This window comes from Orussus abietinus, unplaced genomic scaffold, assembly GCF_000612105.2.
Source record: "Orussus abietinus isolate OABI.00-Male unplaced genomic scaffold, Oabi_2.0 scaffold15, whole genome shotgun sequence".
Classification (NCBI taxonomy): Eukaryota; Metazoa; Arthropoda; class Insecta; order Hymenoptera; family Orussidae; genus Orussus; species Orussus abietinus.
Window position 1 is genome coordinate 1,658,510 of NW_019396010.1, and position 26,615 is coordinate 1,685,124.

The 26,615-nt window shown below is 46.7% G+C and overlaps 1 protein-coding gene, 1 long non-coding RNA gene and 1 other non-coding gene across 3 annotated transcripts in view; 2 read left to right on the top strand and 1 right to left on the bottom strand.

The window, feature by feature from the left end:
* Positions 1-799: 799 nt before the first annotated feature.
* On the bottom strand, positions 800-8,742 carry LOC105696376 (knirps-related protein-like). The gene is made up of 2 exons (XM_012418795.1): positions 8,665-8,742; positions 800-2,546 (listed from the first exon to the last, which is right to left on the bottom strand). The coding sequence occupies exons 1-2, from the start codon at positions 8,740-8,742 to the stop codon at positions 1,299-1,301; spliced, it is 1,326 nt and encodes a 441-aa protein (XP_012274218.1). The 3' UTR covers positions 800-1,298.
* A 14,917-nt stretch (positions 8,743-23,659) lies between these two features.
* Positions 23,660-26,615, top strand: part of LOC105696383 — a 193,913-nt gene continuing 190,957 nt past the window's right edge. Inside the window, exon 1 of the long non-coding RNA XR_001103715.1 lies at positions 23,660-23,783. This is a non-coding gene — a long non-coding RNA (uncharacterized LOC105696383). The remainder of the gene's footprint in view (positions 23,784-26,615) is intronic.
* Trnap-cgg lies at positions 24,488-24,559 on the top strand. The gene has a single exon. It is a non-coding gene; the product is annotated as a tRNA-Pro (tRNA).

Consider the following 26,615-nt stretch of genomic DNA (forward strand, 5'->3'; position numbering starts at 1 on the left):
GGGAGTCTTATCACTTAGACTCTGGATATACGCTTCAGACGGCTCTAGCGCTCGTGCCTTATCGGGAACTCCCTTTTCCCTGTACACCGATCGGCGCGTATTTTAATCCTTGCGGTATTTACAAGTGTACTTCATTTAGGCTTATCTAGTCCGACATGCAGGACGAATCTCGGTCGTCGGGCGTACTGGAAAGTCCTGGGGATCCCCAGATGACAATCGTCACCGTGGCGTCCCCATGGCATCCCCATGAAAGACAGAGTCCGCGTATGTACAGGTGTACTTAACTCTAATTACCGAGAAGTTATCATAAGTACATGTAAACGTTACACCGATAAGGGGTGGTAGTCGTAAGGGTATCGTCGGCCGGATTCGACCCTTTCGGTCGATCCTCTTCTACCTCGGTCTCGAGGCAGAAAAAGGAAGCCGAGGGTCCAGGTTGGCATCTCGTTTACGGACCCGGAGAACCCTGGATACAAACGGCGCGTCCACGTTCTCGTCCCTAAGAGCGAATCTGTGTTCTGCCCGGGACGAGCCCGCGGGCGCGGATAACGCGACGGAAAGGTATTGTCTACCGAGCGACCCTGAAGAGCCGGGTTGAAGTGATCGTCCTAAGTCCGCGGAATTTCTTCCAGGAGCCGCTGTGGGTCGCCGAGGTGGTCCAGGTCGTCTTCGCGATGCCGATATCCGGGATCTTCGGGCTGCTGGACACCTGGGAGTGGAAGGGAAGAGTCCTCGAGGGACAATAAGAGGCAAGCGGGACCCGATGAAGGCGTACATTGGCAGGCGTCGAACACCGTGTAAGATAAAGCCCCTCGAAGCGTCGATACTGTCCGACACGTGTCCCCGGGTTGGTAACACGTCCCCGAACACGCGCCCGCGACCTGCCGACGTGTTTATCGGGCGACAGGTTGGTAAGAGGCGATCGTGCCCGTTAATTAAACCCCAGGAGTCTTCCTCGATTAACCCGCGTCCCGGTGCGGATATCGATGGATAGGTTCGTAGAGATTTGATTAGGACACTTTGGCCACTTTCTTCGGGTCTAATGGACCTAGTTTCGCGTCTTCCTCGAGGATTTTGGGGGTACCAAGTGATAGCCGGTATCGCTAGTCCGATGATATACGCTCCTGATTGATGGGTTTTTGTTATCTAGCTCTTCAGGCTCATGGAAATGGACTCAACGACCTGACGGATGTCTTCGTCTCGCCAGGGGAAAGGATCTTCCTCTGCGCGTTGACTTCGTCGAGTATCCTGTACCAGGGGATCACTAGTCGGTGGCTTATGGAGCGTGGAACACCTTCTTAAGACCTCGTCGTCAGGTCCATGGGCGCTGGTCGCCTCTTCAGGGGTGGGCTGTCCCTCTCGCTGGAGGTCCCCATGTCGACGTCCTCGCTCCCACTGGTCTCGCTCGCAGGGGTCGCACATTCCCTGGGACATCCTGGAGCCTTCATCGACAGGTCCATGGGGTTCTCCTGCGGCGGCGACCTGGGGCTAGCCGGCTCCGGGGTATTCCCCGGCGTGTTCCTTTCGGAGTGCGCCTTGCTCGAGGCTGGGGAATGACTCGGCGGCGTCCTCTGGCGCTTCAGGACGGCGTCGAGGTAGAACCTCTTCGAGTACGTCTCCATGGGATCCGCAAAGACCGCAGGTACGTCGCCGGTGTTCAATTGGTTATGGACGTAGCGGTCGTGGTTGCTGATGTCGTTGTTGTTGTTGTTAATGCTCCCTGTGTTCTCGTTGCAGGGGCCTTTGGCAGTGGGGATGGAGGCAGTGGCAAGGTTCGTGGCGACGGACTCCTCGTTGCCGATTGGCGAGTGTCGCAGGATCCCTGATGGGTGGCTCGGCATCAGGGGATGCGGTGCCCCGGGTGGAGGAGTGTATAGGTGGTACGGAGGGAACATCGCCAGGCTGGGAGGTGGGAGGAACGTCGGCGGGATCAAGGACATGCCTCCGAGGTGGAAGCCAAGGGGAAGACTCATCATCTCCTTGCCCAACGCCGACAAGTCGGCGCTCGCGTGGAGGTGCGGGTGAAGAGGTCTGAACCCCGGGTGGCCCAGGGCTGCTCTCCTTTCGGACACCTCGACGGAGCTGTCGCTGTTGTGTGACTCGGGCGAGCTGATGCTGGGCGACGTGGAGTTCTTGTAGTCGTCCAGGCCCAGCATCAGGACGTCGTCCTTACGCGGGACCTGGTGCATCCCCATGGGGGGGCTCGTCTGGCTACCCTGCTGCTGCATCGGCTGGTGGTGCTGATGGGAACGCTGGTGGTGGTGCAAATGATGGTGGTGCGATGACGGAGGTTGCTGCTGTTGCTGCTGCTGCTGTTGCTGCTGCTGTTGCTGCTGCTGCTGTTGCTCCTGCAGCAGGCAGTGGATCTTGAACCAGTTGGAACGGCGGCCGTATCTCGAGCCCGATTTTGACATCCCGACAAGGAGACATTTTCTTAAGCGGCATGCCTTGCAGGCGGTGCGATTCTTCTTGTTGATCACGCACTTCCCGTCGTTCTTGCACTCGGATATGCTGCTCAGGTTGTTGTAAGACCTCCCGAAGAAAGACTGTAACAGAGAAATGGGGAGACTTCAGTCCTGCGGTCCGAGGTCTGGAGCTAATTCTAATTCTAAGTCGTAGGATCACCTAGGTCCTGTCTTTATAATTAATACACGGACCTTGATGTATGTCGGATACTTCTGAAGCTATCTTTAAAAGATCTAGAATAAGCAGGACCTTGGCTCCAGGTACCGAGATTTTATACCACGCGTGGTGTAACTACTTTGCTTCGGTATTACCCATATGTTACCGTTCCGAATTGCGAAATTCTCGATTATTGTACCGATGTTTAGATGACGGTTAGGAGATAATGCTGCGAGGTAGATACGTGTTCGGTGTACTACATAACCCGCGGTATAAATATTAGGATCCTGTCGTCATAGGCCGAACAATTGGTGAGAAAACTGGAGGCGTCCGGAGTTCTTCGCCGAGAACGGAACACTAAATCGCCACGTAATTTGGTAAATCAGGGCCGCGCTATTGTATTCGGGCCGAGTGACATTACCGTGACCACACTCTCGTTGTTTCATTCATCGAGAGGGTCCCTGCCCCTCTGGCTCCCCTCTGTTCCTTGCCTTCCCAACGACGATGCTCCCCGGAATACGGAGGCGCGTGCGGCCTACTATTCGAGATAATTGCCCAAATGGTGCAACCAAGTGCGATTCCGACACGATTCCGTGACGGAAAGTGATACCGCTCACTTAGACTCGATGACGACAATGGGGACGGATCGACTTCGGACGCCATTGTTTACGGTTTCACTTTTGGGTATATTGGAGCTAAACCGGTGGTATTGTTTAATGAACGTTGTCGTTTATTTATGGGACGGTGGAGTACATTTTACATTTAGTCCGTTTCACATGCGATGACAATGTTAACCGCGGAATCTTTCAGGGAAAAGTGGCGACTTTGAGAGTCCAGGGCGACGTTGATGGGTTCTCGGTCTTCCTCCATTGTCTGACAGAGAGTTAGGACCCTTATAAGGATCGATAGGCGATAGCGAATCGCACGGCTCCGTTCTAGTTGTCGGCTTTACCGCGTACGTAACGCCGCGTAATGTCTGGCCTAAGTCTCTACGTTTGTCCGGCCGTGCAACGCCGGGGCAACGGAGCATGGGCGCTGCAACGACGCCCAGAAGTCCCGATGACACAATCGTGAAAATGCCACCTTCCACGTTGCGACGTCCCCTGGTTACGCAAACCCCCTACCGTAGACCCGCGAGTTCGGCTTGGACGCGCGTGCTCTGAATCCGACCTGGTAGTTAGGAGGAACTAAGTAGGTCCGCGATAGCCCGAGATTGTTCGAGGGCGACGAGGTTGCGATAACGACGAACTGCGAATTCCCTGATACCCCGGTTTCTTTGTACAATTGGAGTTTGCGGCCATTTTTATGGAATTCTTTAGACTACGGGAAGGTATCGCGAGGATAGATGGGGTTGAGGTAGGTCGAAGGCAATGAGTTCGCGATAACGACGAACTGGGAATTTCCTGATACCCTGGTTTCATTGTAACAATTGTTCGGTACAATTGGAGTTTTCGGCCATTTTTATGGAATTTTTTTAGATTATACCGGAAACGTATCGCGAGGATAGATGGGGTTGAGGTAGGTCGAAGGCAATGAGTTCGCGATAACGATGGGATGTGCAACGATAGGAAACACTAGTGCGTTTTTTTAAATATATTTTATATATAGTTATGGGAGTTATGGGACCCGATGTAGTTATGGGAACACGCACAGTCCGCTTTTACACCTGGGTGGACTTCGTGCACCCATAGAGGATGAAACGGTTCTGCTGTAAGTGAGTTTGCAAACAGCCCGGAGATGTACGAATCATTAGTGACGGTCGGTTTGTCCACGGGAACATCTCCTAGAAAATTTATGATGAATCCGAGATTTCTCGTCGCATTAATCGTAGATGCATCGTGCATTCCCTTCGTTACCATTTTTTATTCTCCCGCCGGTATGCAAATTCGTCGCATCGGGGAACCTCGCTCGAGAGCTCGAACCAATTGTTTCTATTTTTTTTTTTTTAAACGGAAAATCCGCGAAAAAATCGGAAGGGGAGAATTTCCTTTTTATTTAACGCAAATTGTGGAAACACCGAGGAACGACATCCGGTATGCACGTGCAAGGTGCATCAGGATATATCCATTAAAAAGACCGTTACGAAGGATGACGTATGGCTCTTCGGCCTTGTCCTTGGGCGGTTTTGCTCGCGCGAATCTCGGCTATTCACGGTGGAAGTCATTCTCGTGCTAGGATCGCGATTATCGTTCGGATTCGCGACAAATGGAGCGGAAGAGGCGTAAAAGCCTCCGAGGTGCTGGAGCGAAAAGGACGCGATACGCTTTCAACGGACATTCTCTTCGGGTTTAACCTGTAGGGTCGAGCCTTGTCTATTTCGTGTCAAAGCTCGACGCAATTTTTATGCAAAATCTTTAAAAGCCAAAAATCCCGCCGTTACGTCAAACGGTATAAATTATTACATTTTTGTTAAATGATCATTATCACTCGATGGGACATGTACCTTCTATTTTAAGAATTGCAGAATAATTTGCGGTTTAATTTTAAAAAATCCCAAGAGACCAATTCGGATTGTTTTGTTAAGTAAAGGACCTCTCGTAGATCTCGTGAGAAGTTTCAGATCATTTACGGTCGATCATTGATACCATATCGATGATCGATGCAGGATGCAATTTTAATGTCAAATCTCTAAAAGCCAAAAATCCTGCCGTTACATCAAACGGTATATACCGTCATTAGAAATTATTACATTTTTATCAAATGCTCTCTATATCCAGGCTCGACGGTATTGATGGGACATATACTTTCTATTTGAAGAATTGCATAAAAATTTGCAGTAAAGCTAAATATCCCCCTTTATATCAAACGGTCATTAGAAATTATTACATTTTTATCAAATAATCCTTATCTCTCCATATCCAGACTCGACGGTATCGATGGGACATATACCTTCTATCTGAAGAATTGCATAAAAATTTGCGGTTTAATTTTGAAAAATCCCAAGGGACCAATTCGGTTTGTTTTGTCAAGTGAAGGGCTTCTCGGGGGTCTCGGATGTTTCGGATCGCTGATACCCGTTATCGGTGATCGAGGTGGGATCGCGGCTCGTGCTCGCGATTTCCCCGGGCCGAGTCGGCGAGCCGTTTCAAAGCGGGCCGGCTTCCGGCGCTTCGCACTTGTCCGCCGCGATTGTTTGTTTCCGCCCTAGTTAACGATTACGTCAGCTCGACATTGTTTCGTTTCGTTATTTTCGTTTTCAGGCCCACCGTAGCATGTCACCTCCCTCCCTGTTCGCGCTCTGCTTGAGCGCGCCCTCGGCGCGACGCGTCGAGCTCTCCGGGCCGGGCCGAGGAACGATCGACGGACCGAAGCCGCGAGGAAAACCGCGGCCCACCTTGCCCAGACCGACGATTTGCGAAACCGATGCGGACCCGATGCGGAGAGCCCGCTTTTGCGAAACCCGGACCTGGGAAAGATCCCCGCCGGAGCGCGACACGAGTCTCCGAGACCCTTAGAGACCTAATTGTCAGTTTTTTCCCCATTTCTCGTGCATTTCATATATTTATTTACATACATTATGGGTTAAGATTGTTAACGAAAAAAATCCACTTATTTTAATTCCGCCAGACGGATCGAATCCAATGATTCTCGCCAATTTCCGAGACCCTTAGAGACCTAATTGTCCGTTTTTTCCCCCATTTCTCGTGCATTTCATATATTTGTTTACATATGTTAAGGGTTAAGATTGTTAAAGAAAAAAAAACTCTTATTTTAGTTCTGTCAGACGGATCGAATCCGATGATTCTTGCCAATTTTTGGTAAAATTCTTGACAATGATCCGCGACGATATTTGGAAACAGTTTTTCCTTCATTTTTTCTTTTCTTTTTTTTAAGTATAATCTGTAAAGAATCGTCATTTTATTCCCCGAAAAACAACTTTTGCGATCCATTTTTCTGTATGATTCTTTTATTAGTTTTTATTTTTGTTTCTATTAGTTATAGTTTTGTATCAGGCTAGGTCATGGTTTGAATACTCTTCCTAGCCATGTTGCGATATGACTGTTGGCAGTTTATGTACTTGGTCAGCCAAAAAATTAATCGACACCGATAATTGCGCCGATACTTTGAGAAATCTATTCCACGACGTGAAGTTCACGGTTTTGCGAGGAGCCGAACGCTTTGGCTTTAAATGGAGCTCGAGGGATTGCGAAAACGTGCTACGCGAGGCCGGAAAATTTTCTGGGGATTGAGACACTCGACCCTGGGACGAATTACGGATGGAAATGAAATCTATGACCGTCTGTGCGAGATTTCTAATCTTAACGTTCGATCCGTACTCGAGTGACGTTAATAATCGTTATCGTTTCAACTGGGACACTTTTCCTGCCGTTTTCTTCCGCAATTTCGCAGCTTGCCTCTCGAGTTCATACGATCAACTTTTACACATGCAAAATTAACAATTTCATATAAGAGTTTCAAATGTCGTCTAATGATGGGGCTTCGCAATAGTGCAAAATTTTTTCATGTTAATCTTTTCATATGTGAAGAAAATCCGTATGAACTAGAGAGCTCTGAGATCCGATTTTTGAGTTCATACGATCAACTTTTACATACGCGAAATTAACAATTTCATATAAGAGTTTCAAATGTCCAATGAAGGGGCTTCGCAAAGATGCAAAATTTGTTCACGCGAAAAAGGATCCGTATGATCTCGAAAATAGGAGACTAGGACCGATTGAGACGAATCCGGTAATCGAACGGCGATTAAGAAAACCCTATTGGGAAAAGTGTAGGAAACGGTCGCCGAGTTCCCGTTGAAAATTCAGTGGTTTAATCGGCTTTCGCGATTGACGACCGCACACGAAGATATTCCCACTTTCTACCGTCCCGGAGCTCGCCATGGGCCAATTGTCGTTCCTTACTTCGGTAATAAGAACCAGGTCCGCGAAAAGATTCGCGATGGACTGCGACATCCGTCCCGGACGGAACTCGCTATCGCTGAAAGGGGGATCTTTTTCTACCGCGGCGGAAAGTCCGCAATGCTTTTGGGGAAAGGGAATGAATTTCGAAACTATCCACTGACAATTGATTTCTAGGGTTTCGGGCTTGATTAATGATTGCGCGACATCGGGGCTGTTCCATTTTGCTACTTTCGTTTCCACCTCTTCGCGAGCCAGCCGATCGGCAGTGTCATCCTGCAATATTCCCGGCATTAAGTAATATTCATTTCTCCGGGATCGATTAATTAGGGTCCAATCAGCGATCTAGGGAGATCGATCCGTCCGGACAAATCGACGTCTCATCGGGTCGGTCGATCATTTCCGATCCTTCCTCTATCGGCGGCACTTTCCCTTCGTTCCAATGTCCCTTTAGAAATTTCCTTCGATTTTTCGCGGAGTCGGGAAACTCCCGCTCATTTCCTTACCACGCATCGAGCTCTCCGACCCGCGGGTCTAGGCGGTAACATTTAACCTCGATCGTCGGCGGGTCGTGAAAGCGAGTGCCCGAGGCTTTGTGAAATCGTCCTGGGAGGAAGGAAAAAGTCCCAATGTGTCGGGAAATTTGTGGACCGGTGGGCGAGGAATAATCCACGGGGATCGGGGGTCGTAAAGAGGCTGGGAAAAGAAATCTACGTACAGGGAAAAATTAACGAGGCAGTCATTGCGCGCGGCGTTAGATCGACTACTTGAAAATCCGGATAAAAAAAATTGAAAATCGATCTTTCGGTTATCAATATGGATACTGGGAATAATCCACGGGGATCGGGGGTCGTAAAGAGGCTGGGAAAACAAATCTACGTACAGGGAAAAATTAACGAGGCAGTCATTGCGCGCGACGTTAGATCGACTCCTTGAAAATCCGGATAAAAAAAATTGAAAATCGATCTTTCGGTTATCAATATGGATACTGGGAGCGATCTCGATGCGATTCGCGTCCAAATCTCGTTAGAGGAGGGAACTTAGCGATAAAGATACGCATCGCAGGGGGTCCATTCAGGGGCAATGCCTATCACATCCATCACGCTCGCACCGATAGCCATCTAAGACGCCTAATGTACACGGAACTTATCTCTGTCGATAATGTCTCTTTCGGTGGACTTACCTTACAACCTTCGCAGGTGAAGGCGCCGAAATGGAAACCGGCCGCAGGCTCGCCGCACACTTTGCACTGCTGATTCATCTGCGAACAGAAATTCCGAGGGAAACGTGAGCTGGTCACGGCCGAGAAGTCGCGGAAATACCGCGGAAATATCCCCGGGTGCCGTTAATCGGGAGAGACAGTTGCGGAAAGGGCGGGAAAAAAGGACGCCGCGCGGAGAAATTGTAGCGAATCCGGGAAAAAAGGGAGGGCTCATCCCCTGGACCGCAAAGCCATCCTCGGACCCGGAAAATGTGGTTTCAGAGGGATACTTGCGCAACTTCGGTCCTCGTTTCACTGTTAAATAAGACCTGCCACGCAATAGTTATCCGCTGCACCTGTTCTGAATTTTTTGGACCACCGAGAAAAATATAATAAAAAAATATCTGCGATTTTTTATTCCGCTCCCGAGTCGAAATGCTTATTCCATTTACAAGCTCTACTTATACTTGCGTACGTCTTGAAACAGTGTAAGAAAGGGTACTTTTCAATCGAGGTCCCACTTTGGACCTTGAGTGGCAGGTATTTAATTTTTTTTTTGTTTTCCCTTTTAATTCCAGGCTTATGCAGAATTTAATTTCCGTCGACGTCGATGATAGGGTCGGATTAGAATTTATTTATTATTTTTGCACGGACTCGGAGCGGGGATAAAAAATCAATCCGGGCTGGCGGTCTTCTGAGCGCGCGGTGTTATTCAAGAGCAATTTTGCGGAATTAATCAAAGTCACTTTTGGTATTGTGGAACGGCAATCTCGGTATTGCGTAGCATGCGAGAGGAAATCGTAAGGAGCAAAGGAAGCGACTGATTATTCTCCTCGAAACGTATTATTTCCGCCGACCCAGAAAACGCCGTGGCGGATTGTAGTACTTGCGGCAGGGCTGTATTTTGAATAAACTCCGTGGCGTAATCGGTATCGTGCACTTGTTACGACCCGCGGCACTCGGGAAAAGGTTTCATTAGGCATTACGCCGGTTGTGTCATGCGGTATTGCCGATGATGGACGTGCGTAAAACTCACGTCAAACGGGAAAGGATCGCTCGTCGAAACGCATTACCAACCCCTCCTGCAATTACTATTTCGCCAGTTCTTCCCGGACCCTCTTTACAAATAATTACCCGCGGCGGCGAGAAAGAGAAATCCAGAAAATTAATCGTCGATTAATTACCCGCGAGGGTGTTTAACTCCACTTTGAATAATTTCCCTGATTAACTTCCGCCGCTAAGTTAAGATCGAAACGGGGCTGCGTGTCGCGAAAATTGTATCGAAACGTGAAAATAGGTGTACCAACCCCTCGTGCAATTACTGTTTCGCCAATTCTTCCCGGACCCTCTTTACAAATAATTACCCGCGGCGGCGAGAAAGAGAAATTCAGAAAATTAATCGTCGATTAATTACCCGCGAGGGTGTTTAACTCCACTTTGAATAATTTCCCTGATTAACTTCCGCCGCTAAGTTAAGATCGAAACGGGGCTGCGTGTCGCGAAAATTGTATCGAAACGTGAAAATAGGTGGAAAAGGAGTAATTGCGGAGGAATCGCGACGGGCGTCGAAGGGGGTTGTTCATCCCCATAACGTATCATTTTCCCCGCCACCCGGAAAAGGGGTTCCCCGGGTATCTATAGTATTTTCCGTAACGCCATATCGAACCGTAGAATAAATCCCACCGTTCTAATCGTTATCGCGCACTTGCTCCGATCGGTCGGGGTTGAGAAAGAGAAGAGGAGGCCGCGCCGCTAGTTGCGCAATTCGGCATCGCGAGTCGGTGGATCGTGGCGATGCGGTGCGTTTTACGGCCACCCAGCGGAAAATCCTTGCGTGAGTGTGTATCCTTGGTACCAAGGTACAAATAAGGCAAATTCGGCCATTATCGCGGCCCGCAAGTCGCGAAGAGCCCTCGGAGTTCGCATCCTCTGCCGCGGAAAACCCGCCACGGCGAAGTTACGCGGAAAACGCGTCCCCAGCGACGTTCCTCCGGGATCTTTGAGATCCTGGCTTTCTTTTAGTTCCTATGTGAAGATGCGATCCGACCCTTCGGTTTCCTTCAAATCGACGGAATTGAAGATAGGATCGGCGCGAGGCGACGCTGTCCTATCCTCGGGACAGCGACATTTCTAACGCGGCATTAATCTTCGAGGAGAGCCTTCCTCTCTTCGAGTACTCATTACTTATGCGCAGATCGGTCAAGTATCCGTCTCCGGCATTTGCCTATACCAGTGTCAGACCATTCGGGTGTCGCAAGTCGCTCGTCGTTGTCGTCTATAAGTTTCGCCGGCGTCGGCTCGAACGACGCTCCCGCTGACTCGGGACTTTCGATCCCCTCGTAAATTAACATTTTCGACTTACTACGGCTCCGCGTAATTAACACTGTATTAATCTCCCGTAAGATCCTCCCGTCCTTCGGGGGAACACGCTCGCCGGCGAGAAAACCCGGATTGACCTTAAAGGATTACAAGCCGCGGAATCGACGCCGATCGCCGCGGGATCGCGCAACCGAGGCTCGCCATGATTTACGGGTTTATAAATCGGAGTGCATTATATTCCGGGATTTTCTCAGTCACACCCGGGGCCCGATACCGATCGCCGATAATCGCGAGATCGAGAGGCCCTTCTCTCCTATGCCACTTGCTCGGCTGAACGTAGAGGATAGGGAAACCGACAGGTGGATTCCAACTTTTGAGACCCTTCGGTGTAATTGCGAGTACTCGATGAATAGTAAAATAGTGGAATTCACGGTTTATACGGTAGGGATGGAAATGAAACGTCTATCCACCCACGGGTTTTCCTTTACGTTAAGGCGAAGTGAAACCCCCTTCAAATCAGTCGATTCGAACACAACACTTTTTTTTAAGGGTATTAGACCAAACTGTCCGAAACTTTGACGCATCACTCCTGATCGTCTAAGAATTGTCCTGGCACATTCAAAATTTGGATTTCTTTTTTTTTTTTTCATTTTTTAACTCAGCCCAGACCAGAACTAATATGGCGTCCACCTCTCGTATTTCGATCAATGTACAATTATCGAAGGCTCTGATATGAGGGCCGCAGAAAGCACGAATCCAGAGGATTTCTGGAGTTTTACTTCGATTTCTTTGTAATTATTGCACGGAAATGACAGGTGGAGTATGCCATTTGGTACAATACCCAATATAATTCGACACAGCTGTCAATATAAAAACCAACGTCGGCAAAGTTAGCATTTAGAAAAATCTTTTTTATCGACGTCGATCAAGTTCCTCGACGTGTTTCACTTCACCTCAATTACACGTTAATTGCGCGCTAATTATATGCAATTGTTAACGAAGGTTCGGCCCGATCTAAGGTGCGACCACGTTGGAGTTAACGTGTGACTATATGTTATTTTGAAAAAATATGTTAATAATTGTCGAGGTTGATAAAAAATGAATTACTTTGAGGCACGTCTCGGCTGTAATGCCCTACGATGTAATACTTTAAAGTGCCAGGAGAAAGACGCGTTGCAACGCCGATTTGCATTTCGACTTTATGGCACACGTAACGGAGAATTTATTTTCTTCGGTGTCTACTCTTTGCCGGATTTCAAGGCAGGTGCATTTCGAACCGAGCCCGGCTATAAGTCGAAATACTGACCCACATAAAGAATCTCCCCGACATTCGAGACTTTCATACGTGACGGTCTGTCGCTAAATGGGAAAGCAAATTTAAGCTAATGGAAGAGACATCGACTGTTTGATCAACCGTTTCGAGCATCGATGTCTCCTTTTCAACCCCTCTCGTACTTCGGCCCCATGTCCCTCTCCTTTTTCCTGACCTATACCCCACAGTCATTGACTCTTCCCATTTCGCATATCCGGGAACTCGAAGAGTCGGCATTTTACCGAGACATATTTGTTTTCCCATCCGTCGATATTTTTTATTGCCCTTTTAAACGAGGTGATAGATATACGCCGGGTTGATAGGAAATTCCTGGGATATTGTTTATAAAGCTCTCCTATCCGTACTACGATATCGCGACCCTGGTAGCATAGAATAATTTCTAAATGTTTCTTGAAAATCTCAATGACATATTTACATTCAATAATTTACAAACATATAGAGAAATATTTTTTAACTTATTAACGTAATGAAAATACATTTTTTACTTCACGACTATTGTCGCACACTTCATTTGGTATGAAAAAACACGAGAAATCTTTTTAATATGTTCGGCAGATAATATTTAAAAAATACTTGTATTAAAATGAAACGAAATGTTTTGTACGTCTGGTAGAAAAATATCATGAAAACACATGGAGCTGATATATAAATATTATAGAGATAATATTCTAAAGTAAACGTTTTGCAAATATTCCAAATGTCTGGTAAATGTTTACAAAATTTAGGATATTCGTTAAATATATAGAAAATATAGGAGAAATATTTTGTGCTACTAGGGGAAGGACGATCGATTTTCCAAACGATTTTATCGCGCGGCTCGAATATACCGATCGTTTTCTTTATTTAATTACGGGCTCTGCCTTGTTGCGTGGCATTTGTTGGCCGAAAGCTGATCGAGCTTTCTGCTCTCGGTGATCTATTTCTTCCGTTCTTTGTGCGTCCGGGTTATTGCATCGGGCCGCAAATGAGTCACGGCGCGCAATGACGAGCGACCGAATGAAGAATTTCACTCTTGCCGCAGGCTTTTCGCAATTGTCACAGCCGCCTGAACATTTTCGAGTTTGCCGGAAAAACCACTGTCATCGAGTGTGGTAATCGAGTCACGGTCCGCTCGGCGTACTTTGGCGGCCGTCTTCGCAAAACACCGGCCGCGCTTACGCTCGACACTTAATCCGATTTAAACTAAGTCCTCGGACGCCGTTTGCTCTCGTTTCGTTTTCACTTTTCTCGGGTGTACGCACGTGTACCCTGTCGTTCGACCGCTCTCTAGCAAGCCTAGGTGTCTAAAACCGAGGAAAAACGGTAAACAGACGAGGAGCAAGAAACTACTTCCTTTTATCCTAGAAACTCGCTCGAGTTTCGAGCCAGATACATTTGCGGCGAGAACCGCGATGTCGAGAGTCTATACGTGAATCTCGCATTTAAAAGCGTCCTCACCTTCGAAAGGTGTTGCCAATGCGATAATGGAGCTGACGACACTTTTTTTTTCGAGGATTTCTTATTAAGAGATGCATCGAATTGCTTCTTTTATTCGACGTTGTCAGGAAATCGAGCTTCGACTCAAATACATTTGCGGCGGGAACCGCGATGGCGAGAGTCTATACGTCAACCTCGCATTTAAAAGCGTCCTCACCTTCGAAAGGTGTTGCCAATGCGATAATGGAGTTGACGACACTTTTTTACGAGGATTTCTTATTAAGAGATGCACCGAATTGCTTTTTATCCGCTATCGTCAAGAAATCGAGCTTCGATTCAAATACATTTGCAGCGAGAACCGCGATGTCGAGAGTCTCGCATTTAAAAGCGTCCTCACCTTCGAAAAGTGTAGCCAATGCAATAACGGAATTGACGGCACTTTTTTCCAAGGATTTTTTATTAACAGATCCACCGAATCGCTCCTTTTACCGTCGTCAAAAAATCGAGCTTCGACTCAAATACATTTGCAGCGAGAACCGCGATGTCGAGAGTCTATACGTCAACCTCGCATTTAAAAGCGTCCTATAGCCAATGGTATAACGGAGTTGACGGCACTTTTTCCCGAGGATTTCTTAACGAGATGCATCGAATCCGAATATCGGCATCGATTTACTTAAGGAATCTCACCGTCACCTCCACTCGCGTTCGATGGCGATGGCTCCCTCGAGGACTTTCAGACGACTCTCGGCGTTTTCTATAAATTATTCCCCGTCCTCTCGACATTATCGACGCCGGTCTCGCGAGGATCATCGCCGGCCTCGCGGATCTCGCACCTCGATCATCAGGATCGAGAGGATCGCCGAGAGGCAGGCCTTGCCGAGTCCTCTTGCGCGATCCAGCCGTCCGTGAGAATCGTAACAGCTCCTTAAGGCGCGACTTTCATCGCAATCGTTTGCACGACGATCCTCGGAAATCGCGAAACGATCCACGGCCAGTCAGCATGGCGAGGAAATTCTTTCAGCTGGACTTAATCGATCCAAACTTGACGGCTTGCCCAATGATCGACGCTGCGAGAGATCGAACCCCTTCGATCGGTATTTCCGAGATCGGCGATCCCTTATGTATCTTCGTTCCCGTGATTTCAAGGCGAGAGATCAGAAATTCCCCTTTTTAATATCCTCCGATCCCAGTTGCATGATTTTGCATATGATATAACGAAAAGACAATGATCCATAATCGTATGACGGACCAATGTGCGTGTATTAATTCTTGGGAGTGCGTTTCATTGCGGAATAAGTAATAACAATTTCATGAACCGGATTTCTATCTCTAATTGAATTCTATAGCAACACCCTGGGATAAGAAAATCTTCATTTAATTAAAGAAATATTCCGGTAATTCGAAGAATAATTATTTCGCTCAGATATAGGACGAGGCATTTATCCGGAAGAACAATTTTTTTGAGTGAAATTAATTATTCTGCTAATTGACTGGACATTTCTTTGGCACTGTTCAAAGTAATAGTATTTAGGTTGAATGAATTTTTCCTTCTCACTGTGGAGTCACCACTTGTATTCCCGGTGAGAGTGCACCAGACCTTCGCGCACTTAGAGGAGCGGATTGCGATGAAAAATGTCGAATTCAGGGGCGAGTTGTAAGAGCGTGAAAACCAGTCGGCAGGTTTACGAAATCCTGATATACCATGCGGAATGAGGTATCCTACATATATCTTGTAAAGTCGGCCCGCCGATGGGGAAGCGAAACTGACCTACGACATCGAGTGTCGCGTTGACCCTCTTAACGTGAACCACGTCGAGCGAAAATCCGAAAGGAAAAAAAAAAAAGAACTCGGGGGAAGAAAAAGAAAAGAAACCGTCGGACAAATCGATCTTTATGGCGTCGTAAAGAGTGGCTCGATCGTTAACGAATGGACGCCATTTAACAGGGACGGGAATTGGACAGGGTGCGACACTGACCTTTCCCAACGAGAGCGTTTCCTCTCGTAAAAGAGAGTCCGACCTTCGGCACCTCCTCGGTGCCCTGTTTTCCTCCCTTTTTAGGACGCCTCGGAAAAAAGGAGAGAGACAAAGAGAAAAAATTGTAAGAGCGTGACAATGAGGGATTAAGCTTTACGACACCTCGCCCACCTTCTCGGTTTCCCCGAGCCTAGGTGCCGTGTTTTCACGTTCCGCACGTTTTTACGTGCTGTAAAAAGGACCCGGGGGAAAGAAGGGAAAAAAAAAAGGGCAGATAGAGTTTACCCGACTTTTTGTCGGCACCCTCCATTCCGTTTTATTATATCGACCGGGACGGACACTGTCGGAAATGAGGCTCCGAAGTTGTGCCAACAAGCCGATGAGCTAAACGGGGCAGTAAAATGGCGCTGCGAAGACTGCAGGCCCCAAAAAGGGACTCTGGGAGGAAACGGTGTTCCTGGTATTTTTTTTCTTCCCCCTCGGCAGGAAGAAATTATCGGGGCGGATTATTTGAAATTGTTTAAAAGCTCCGAGCGGCTCGCGGTTATTTATTTTACCTACGATTTATCTTCACTTTCGCTTCGGGTATTTCTACCGATACGTTCACCTCGTGGAACTCTTACTAAGTACTTCGCGCTTCTCAATCAATTAATTAAGCCTGAAATTCGCAGGACCGTCGCCTTTAATTATATTCATTAATCGCCCAGCAAGGATACCGATATCGATCATTTCAGAGCCTATCACCTTTCCCTCTCGTTATCGCGAAAGCTTTGTCCTGTCCTTCGGAAAACGATTCTAATGAAATCAGTTCCAGTTGTTTCGCGCTCACTTACTCGCGTACTCTACTTATTAGTAAATCGGTCATTGAATCGTTATTATTGACCCGTCGCATTAACCTGCAACCATGTACAAGGAGATTAGAATTCTCACGAACTTAAATCGGTGGCATCGAGTTCGATCAAGTACTCTGTGCTCCATTACTTAACCCAGGGCATACGCGTCAAGGTAATGCATCTAGAACGAAGAAGGGCGTCTTTCTTGTATTCTAGATAAAGATTGTATCGAACGTATCGGGAGATAAAAAAGGAATAGTCGCATTGCAATTTAATAATTTAATCGGCCCGCACGTGACTCAAGTTCTCCATACGAGGTACTCCTTATCAGTGAGGCATTATCCTAGGGGATTTTCATACGAGTTCGTAATTCCTCCCACTTTGTTCGCCATGTCTCACGGTTCATACACGGTCCCGAGTTTCGCGTGCGTTTCCACGGGTGGTTTAACAAAGTTCGTTTTGTCACGAACGGCTCCTTCGACACCCGGAGCGATCAATTTCGTCCGCTGCTATCATTACCCCGGCCTCTTACCGATCTCCGTTACCGACAATCGGGGATACAAAGAGGATGTTGACTGTATATCGCGGAGTCAGACATGGCAGAACCGAACATGAACCCCGTTCACGGAGTTCCGAGGAGGAATCTCTTCAGCCGCACGGTACTATCGCTAAGTTCTCTAAAACCACTAATTTCGGAACGGAACGAAAGATTTCTGCAGTTCGGAGCGTAATCGGTTCCCCTAGGGAGAATCGCGGGGTTAAGCGCGTGCAACGACGAAATGCAGATTGCGGTGGGAATGCAACGGCGTTTGGGTCATTAGGATCATTACGAATATAATGGAAGAAGTAGGCATGTACAATGGCGGACATGAATGCCTCCCCTGCAGATACGGCATCCCCTGTGTAGGATGGGAGGGCATTGATGTTTCCCAGTGTACAATGGCGGACATGAATGCCTCCCCTGCAGATACGGCATCGCTTGTGCAGGCTGGGAGGGCATTGATGTCTCCCAGTGTACAAGGAAGCTGCACAGAGCCTACCGATATTGTCACGCTTCCGCCTTAAGGGGATAAAAAAGTGCCATTCTATACATATGAAACGTCAAAATATTGATAAGACTTTCCTATAAACTGGATGCACCGAATCATTTGAAATTTCACCACGTGATTATGGAGGAATCCTAAGGAAAGACGCGTTTATGAAATTTTATAATACAAAAGAGATACGTAAAGAAATATTTTTTTAGGTGCACCAGTTAATTCAGTGCCGCGATATGAATCTGAATTCATCGTTTCGAGATTCTGAACTATATGAAATTAGTTTGATAATAAAGGGTTATTATTTCTAGGGTCATTGCAGGAATAGTTTGATCGAATCCAACATGGCGTTGCAGTTAATACCTCTCTCCGTGTCCTGTACTTTCTATTAAACACCTGACATTTTTTTTCCCCATCGAGGTTAATTCACCGATATTGACATTGATCCCCGGGTAAAAGTTTCAATTAAAATGTATTACATGCATGACATTTAGCGGGGAAATTGAAGAAAGGGAAAAGCGACCAGGAGACAGCTTTATAAGCGCTAACTTTCATGGCACATTTTCACTTGGAACGCGGAGAGTGATAAGAGGGAATACATTATCTAAAGATGATCAATTTATTTTATTAATGCGTGCAGGGGTAGCGATAAGCCGATGATAATAGAAATTTACCTTAATTAAAATAATTACTTCTGCAGTGGCAATGACAATCCTCGGACAGAACACTCATCCAGGCAGTGTACTCCGAAACAGTCGGCAATTTCCGGTACACCGTCACCCCCGGCACACCACGATCACTGTTCGATCCGAATCCCTAATTCGGCACTGGCCCAATTGGTCGTAAGGCCCAAACTTCGGTACCGACGACGGAATCTCGAAATCACCGTCCCCGAACGTTGCCGGGCATCATCGATTCACCCATCCCCATCCCGTCACCGTGTCCAAGGATGCTCCTAATGAGTCCCAAATCGGAGCCACAAGGCCCAGAAATAATTGTCGGCGTCCTTCCGACGCCACGTGACCTCGAGGTCGGGCGAAGAAAACAGTGCCCGAGATCAGGATTCACCAAATCACCTCGCACCTTGCTCCCGGAGCGAAAGGTCCCAGGGGCCAGTCGAGATCTAAGGCCCCGAAAACGCGGCGGTCCCGCGGTAGGTCCCCTCGGGTCCTCGGCATGCCCGCTCCTCTTCCTCCTTATCGCGGATAGGCGATGTCGCGATCGGTCGACGGGGCCCAAACTGTCCACTCTTCCGCGGTCCCCTGGGCCTCTTCGGTCACCTTCCCCCTCCCGGGGCCCTGTGGCCGGTACCTTCGGGATAACGGAGGTTATCCCGGGACCCGTGCACGATGTGGCTGCCGCACGATGACCGTTAGGTGAATGACTTTCGAAGCCGAGGGTGCAGTCCGTGGCCGATTCCTGAATCGCCGGCCCCCACCTCGGGGCCCGATCCGAGCGAGCGCCGCGATCGGTCGCGTACTTCGGGGCCTTACGGCCGCGCGACTCTGGGCGCGCAAGTCGCTCGGAGGATCACCGGAGAAGCGTGCTCGGCTCCATCCGCGGTGTGGCACAGGTGGGCCCGCTCGCCGGGTCCGAGCCGCCAAGTGGTGGGGACCGGGTGGGACTCACCTGGCCCCCGGGGAAGGGGCAGCGAGGGGAGGGGCCTCGGGGCTCCCCTCTCGGGCCCGGAGCCCTCGCTGGCCCTCCCCACGGGAAAACTCCGGCCGCCAGGAGTTTCCGCTCTGCCGAGCCGAGCCGCGACAGACTGCGGGGGCCTGCGCGGATGAAACGTCATTCTAGATTTTTTTTTTTTTTCATGAAAGGCCCAGAAATTCGGACCCACGTCCGAATGATAATTCGATGATATCGTTGCCAGAAAGTTATTGCCATTTTTGGGATTCAAGATTTGACAATGTGCCTCGCCGAGAAGCGACAGACTGCGGGGGCCTGCGCGGATGAAACGTCATTCTAGATTTTTTTTTTCATGAAAGGCCCAGAAATGCGGACCCACGTCCGAATGATAATTCGATGATATCGTTGCCAGAATGTTATTGCCATTCTTGGGGTTCAAGATTTGACAATGTGCCTCGCCAGGCGCGATAGACTGCGGGGGCCTCTGCGGATGAAACGTCATTCTAGATTTTTTTTTTCATGAAAGGCCCAGAAATTCGGACCCACGTCCGAATGATAATTCGATGATATCGTTGCCAGAAAGTTATTGCCATTTTTGGGATTCAAGATTTGACAATGTACCTCGCCGAGGAGCGATAGACTGCGGGGGCCTCTGCGGATGAAACGTCATTTTATATTTTTTTTTTCATGAAAGGCCCAGAAATTCGGACCTACGTCCGAATGATAATTCGATGATATCATTGCCAGGAAGTTATTGCGATTTTTGGTGTTCAAGATTTGACACCTCGTTCTTGAATGAAGCTGTTTTTCCGTGAAACATATTTTAACGACTTATTATGTTCATTGGTATATTGGCTAATTTTAACCTCGAAGGCTAATCAAAATGTGCCTTAATAAATTTTAATTGCGTCTTTTTCGGTGCTCGAGTGATAAGACATGGAGCAATAATTCGAGAAATTCCGGGGAGTAGAAAGGGGGTCAAGAAAGAATGTTACAATACCTCTAATTACTCGTAAGGCCTTGAGCCTTGTGAACTCGCGACCGTAAGGAAGGTCAGCATCAAGACCTATTATCTTGAGAAAGCAGATTAATGAGCAAAAGCAGACGTCGAATTCTCTATCATCCATCCCAATTCTGTGCATTTCCTATTTCTCGATTAACCGTCAACCTCCCGTATTTCGTATTAACCATCACAGACATAACACGAAGCAACAATGGAGAAACGAAAGGTTGCTGGCGATGCAATTGTTCAATAAGCAATTGCGCCCGCAAGTCGGAGCATCGTCAGCAGTTCTTCGGGGCTAATATTACTACTATTCGATTACGTACAAATGATTACTCCCGTGGTACAATAGTGCTCATGGAAAATCGTCATCGGATCGATGATTTCATAAGTCGCTCTCTTATTTATAATGCTTACTCCCCCACTTTAACCACTGTCATAATTAACGCGGAGCGAGATTAATTCGTTGCAACCTATAAGTTACATTACTTCGAGCTGCAATAACTTGTGTTTAGAATAGAATTAGAAAAACAAGCTTGCAACGCCTTTTTTATAACAATTCGACGTGCGGTTAAGTATATCAGAAGTGACAGTGGAGTACTTATCGCAGAAAAATAATCGAGGAAATGGATAAGTCGTGGAATTTTCAAATTTCGGGAACGGTGGGCATTCGTTTACTAAATGGTAATCCCATTTCGTAAAACGATGTCACTCGCTCGGACCGGGAATTATTTCGAAAGAGGCTACCAGTTATCGTGCAGTCGATCGCTCGATTTCTACGATTCGACGAAATTTCAGCCTCTCTCTGATTTTCTCCTGATCTGCCCTCTCTCTCGGTGTTAGAGGATTGCCTATCGGACCCTCTCTGTCGCACAGAGGTTCGGCTCTACGCCGTCTGATGTTACGAGCTCGAAACCCCCCGCTGGGAAAGGCGATGAGCGACAATTAGTGATACTCTCGAAGTGCCCTCCGGGTAGTCGGTAATTACCACCTTGTAGCTACACTTGAGAACTTTTACTTGCTTGTACGTCGTACCTTGAAACCCTGATTTTCTGACGATACTGCCCGTGACAGGAGGACAAGCTGGAAGGACGCCCGATTTCCGCCTCGACGCTTCTTCGTCGATCCACGTAATGGAACTCGGATCGATCGTATATCGGGAAAATCGAAAGTAACATTTCGTTCGAACGAGGCCAAATAATATAGAAATATACCCTGGATGAAGGGAATTGTCCTGCTGTGTTTCAGAATTTCGTTCACCTGAGATGTACCGCTTTCCGCGCCGAGAAAAAAATCCCATTTAACTGGAGGAGGATTTTCTTCATTTCAAGAATATAATTACTCGACTTATTTTACTCACTTGATTTATTCCAGTTTATTCCTTGAATTAAAAAAATATTTCTATATGCCATACATGTTTCCTTACAGACTTGTCAATTATATCACACGTGTTGCGATACCACTTGACCGTACAGTTTCTTATATTCGGTACCGTCTAATTTCAGAGCATCTAGACACGATCGATACTGCATAGAATATTAGTTTCATGAATTCTAAAGTCACTCTATTGTAATTGTCGATCGTTAGTCGTATGACGGTGGAGACATTACCGTAACGGTAAGGAAGTCCTTTTCCCACGCGTCTTCAAAGGGGCAGTGCGCCCTGTTTGAAAGGGGAAATCCCTTTTGGGCTCGCAATTTCTATTAGCTTACTTCTACCGAGGATTTCCTTACGGTCGTAGTTTTATTTCGAGGAAAACCGGGGGACTTTCAAGGAAAAGTAGGAAATCTGCCTGGGAATTGAGGGCATGCCCGAAGGACGGAGTGGGAGACAATGCCGGTGCAGGCCATTGTGTACTTCGCTCAAAAGGCCTCGAATGTCGTAAACCGATGATGGTGGTTGTACCGATCGTTTAATCGGTTTTCGGGTTTTACGATAGCGCTGCTTCGCCTCGATTGGACCCCGTAGACGCGTTTGCCTATGCGCGTTGTAAAAGCGTTGTAAACGAAAAATCCTTATTCGAAAATTCCTTTTTGCTCGCTGTCCGTTTCGGCTTTAGTGAATGTCCATTTTAAGCTGATCGGTGGAAAAATAAAAGGTTCGTTTGTCGGCGTTTATTCCAGGTCAACAGAAGCACCGAAAAGCAGCCGGTGGACTGCTAAAAGGATATTTTTTCCATTTTTATATCTCAATTAATCCGTGTATGACGAAAATGGCCCTAGCGAGTGATTCATCTCCGAAATTATTGCCTCGGTTATTTATACTTAATGCAAATAATTCAAATCAATGGCGAACGTGCATAATTATCATTGATTTTAATAGCACCTTATGAAGAGTTGAATTTAATTTTCACGCCTTCGGGAAATCGATTAATTAAAATAGAGCAGGATTTTTTTTAACGAGTTTGATTTTTCTTTACGTTAGCGATATTCGTCGCAAATTTGCCCTTTTAAGGAGAGACAAGGAAGTATCCCAATTCCTCGGCGGTCGGTGGATCAAAGATCTCGTAGGTATGGAAATCATTAAAAAATGCCTATCCATCAAAGCCGAGAGAAAGGGTGCGGAGCTTGCCACACGCACGACAGGACAAGGAAGACACGTGCGAACGTGTAATTCGTATTCGCACGATACTGGCAAGAAAACGGAGAAATAATTACACGACACCTCTTGGTAACCTCTCAACTTTGTTGCGAGATCCACCGAGGAGAGTATCGGGGTACTCCTCGTTTTCAACGCCGACATTTCCGAGAGGGAACGAGCAGGTGTATATACAGTACTTTCAAATAATATGACACCTTACATTAAAGATATCAGATCCCAAAACATTCCACTTGTCACCTGTAAATTTGAAAATCCCGCCGCCAATTCTCACCTGGCCCTTTGGCTACTAAAAGCGCCTAAAGCCTTCCGACGTTTGGTCGAATGTTGCCTGCACGTGTCGATGAATTTCGCCCATATGTCGAGAAGGTTCCATAGTCGAAAAACAATTTCTACGCTAACTCGGGGTAGATATATCGTATAAAAATTGAACGCACTTAGATGAAAACCCATTAAATTATTTATTATTATTGGCAGTAGCTTTTAGAATCATTAATTATCTAAACTTAAATGTTTATATCTAGGAAAGTTATACACCACGAGGACGTTCGGCTGACTCGATTAGCCGTTCTCATTCTTTGATATATATTTTTATTAATACAGTATGGATACTGGCGGCTATGTTCTTCCTTGTTGTAATGTATCTAGCGGAAGTGCATTAAAAATAATTGTTGAGGAGCATTGCAGAACCGGCTCGTCAGCTTTTGTACCACCGCGAGCGATGCTGGACGGTGGTAGTTCCGCGTTGCTCCGCGGAAGTTCTAACAGGTGGCGCCACGCGCACTGACCGGTGTGGCCACGGCAGTCGACGCGGTTCAAGGTACCCTCGCGTTTGTGTACAAACAGAACTTTGCGGACAAAGCGGGCGTGGACGGGAGAACGGATTTCGGGAGAAATATTCAGTCCGATTACGGCAGGTAGTCGGTGAGGATCTTCAATGGCGATTGATCACAGGTGAATTAATCATACTTATTCTATTATAACCTAAATACGAAGTAGCGAACGGGACAAAATGTCGGACGTAACGCCTCGCGAAGTTTCTAGAAAACGACGGTCGGTGACGGTTATTTTTTTAATTAGATATTCTGAAGGTAATAGAAATAGTTACTAGAGTAAAGTCGGTAAGAATGATATTCGTTTCAACCTTTCATGGAGATATGTAAGGGTACGTTTCTTATTAATACAGTCTATTATCGTTATGTTTCCTGGGATTTAATTCCTACATCATGATGATGCAATTCTAATCTAGATACGAAGTAGCGAACGGGACAAAATGGCGGACATAACGCGTCGCGAAGTTTCTAGAAAAAGACGATCGGTAATGAAATTATTTTTTACATTCGATATTTTGAAAATGTTAATATGTACTTATAGTAAGTTTATTTCGTTGGATATAAAAACCACTTAATGTGATTATTCGAGGCGATGTAGATATTAATACGTACAGTCAATTAATTTAATAACATACAAGATCTACAGATGCTAGTCACGTGTATTTGGTTTCCCATATATGTCCGAGATGTTTCAAGTATTTACAAAATTTGTCATCCATTAGCTAGAACAAATGAAGTGCTTTTCAAGGATAAATTGTGAAAAAGTGTAGGTTTTATATCAGTGTAGGTTTAAATCGTGTTTTTCTCGAACGATCAACAACAACTGGCTCGTTGGTCTAGGGGTATGATTCTCGCTTCGGGTGCGAGAGGTCCCGGGTTCAAATCCCGGACGAGCCCGTGGAAGATATTTTTTTTTATATTTATTTCCCTCCCCCGATTTTTCTCATCTTAATAGTATTCAGAGGACGTCCACGCATACTCAAGTTTTCTGAGCGATTCGCAAATTTATTCGTAATTCACAAGTCGTGTCCAATCGCGAGGCATTTGCATGAACTCGGACTGCGTACTCATAATGCAAGACGCGTAAATTACAGACTTTGTCTTCATCAGAAGACGACACGTACATACCTCTCCCTCGATTTTGCATCTCGTGAATTCAAAGTCGGAAAGGGCATAACGTCATTCGTTACGTTCTAACCTTATCCAGGATATATGGAATAATAACTTGAAATGAGTCCAGATATTAAACTCTGATATGAAACAAATGAGAGCGCTTTGCATTATTGCATGTAACACCCCCTCTAAGGATTATTATACCGTTGGGATTATTTTTCAACTACGATTTCACGTTCCCTTTTACACGCAAGGAATTATCCTTTTCTCATTTTTCCATTAATGACAATTAATTGGGAATTGGTTGGTCACCTCTTACGTGATACTTCCCTCGGCTTGAAATAGTGTAATGTACGATTGGAGTAGAAATACCGCGACCTTGTAAAAAATGAACGTCAAGTCTGCATGAGATATTAATTTCCTCTGTAGAATTTTTTAAATCTTGATCATGCCAGTTGGTTACACGGATTAGTACGAATATCTTCAGATTATGAATCGCGAATCAGGAGTCATCAGGGTGAAGACCGCTTAAGCGGAAACTTTCGGACTAATCGGAAGATCCATCATTAATCACGGATCCCGTTCGTTTCGTAAACGACTCAATTTCAAGTAACCGAGCAAAGTCGGGTATAGGACCTCTCCTTCGATATAGCACATCTTTAAATTCATCAGCGCCTGCAGCATAAATGCTGACATTTATGAGAGCCATCTTGGGATCGATGGGCTTTTTTATTTAAGACCTCATTGTAATTATTTTTAATAATTGCTCCCGCCTACGCAAAGAGGCCAGGTCGAACGTCTTATGGACCTCTTATGAACGTTTATGGACATCTTATGGACGTCTTATGAACGTACTATGGATGTCTTATGAACGTCTTATGAATGTACTATGAACGTACTATGAATGTACTACGGACGTACTATGGATGTCTTATGAACGTCTTACGGACGTCTTATGAACGTCTTATGAACGTCTGATGAATGTCTTACGGACGTCCGAGTCCCCTGGAGATCGCATCGTCCTCGGGTCGCATGAATCATGGTGATCTCGGTGCAAGAGGGATCGATTCCGGGCGAAAACGATAGATCGATCGGCGCGATCGGATGTTTCGCGGTCACTCGTCTGCGACCCCTGACAAGGCGAAATTAGGCGACCGATCGATCGATCGATTGACATCCCGCGACAGGTTCAATGGGGATAGGACGAACGTGCGATTCGATCGGTCGATTGCGTCCCCGGGTTTGGACATCGGGAATTAACGGGATGCCGAGTCGGTTTTCTTTTTTTTTTCTGTTTTCTTTTCTTTTTTTTTCCTTCCTCTCGATTATGGCGCCCATCGGGACAGGTTTTACAGCCAGGTCTTACTTTTTAACAGTCCCCATAAGTGGGCTCGGCGATCCCGAGCGACGTGTCATTTTGTTGTCGCTACTTAAAAACTATACTTTTGCGGAAGATTTATGGAACTGCGGGAGATAAAGCGCGGATACTTTTACGCCGGTCAGGAGTAAGTAGGTCTAGCTTTCGGATTGCACGTCATTTTTCTTTTTTTTTTTTTCTTTCCTTTCTTTCTTTCTCTCACTTTTACGTACGTTCGACCGACTTTTGATGAATGCCGGACAGCTGGGGGGTCTTTAAGGGAACCTTCGGTTAAATTATGGCGACTTTATGGATACACTGCCGATATGGACGAAATGTTTAACTGACGGGCCGATAACGGGAACCCCTTCGACTCGTTTTTCGATTATGGGCTACATCGAGGCTTTACTACCGGGGTGTTACTTCTTAACAGTCGCGCCGTTACATTGTTATCGACCTCCGTTAAAAACGTTTGGTCGTCAT

What these genes read in the sequence shown, in the direction of transcription:
- LOC105696376 (XM_012418795.1), bottom strand. Translation starts at nt 8,742, where the DNA reads ATGAATCAGCAGTGCAAAGTGTGCGGCGAGCCTGCGGCCGGTTTCCAT. An exon ending in TCACCTGCGAAGGTTGTAAG is followed by an intron (nt 2,547 to 8,664) that starts GTAAGTCCACCG and finishes TCTCTGTTACAG; the next exon opens with TCTTTCTTCGGGAGGTCTTA.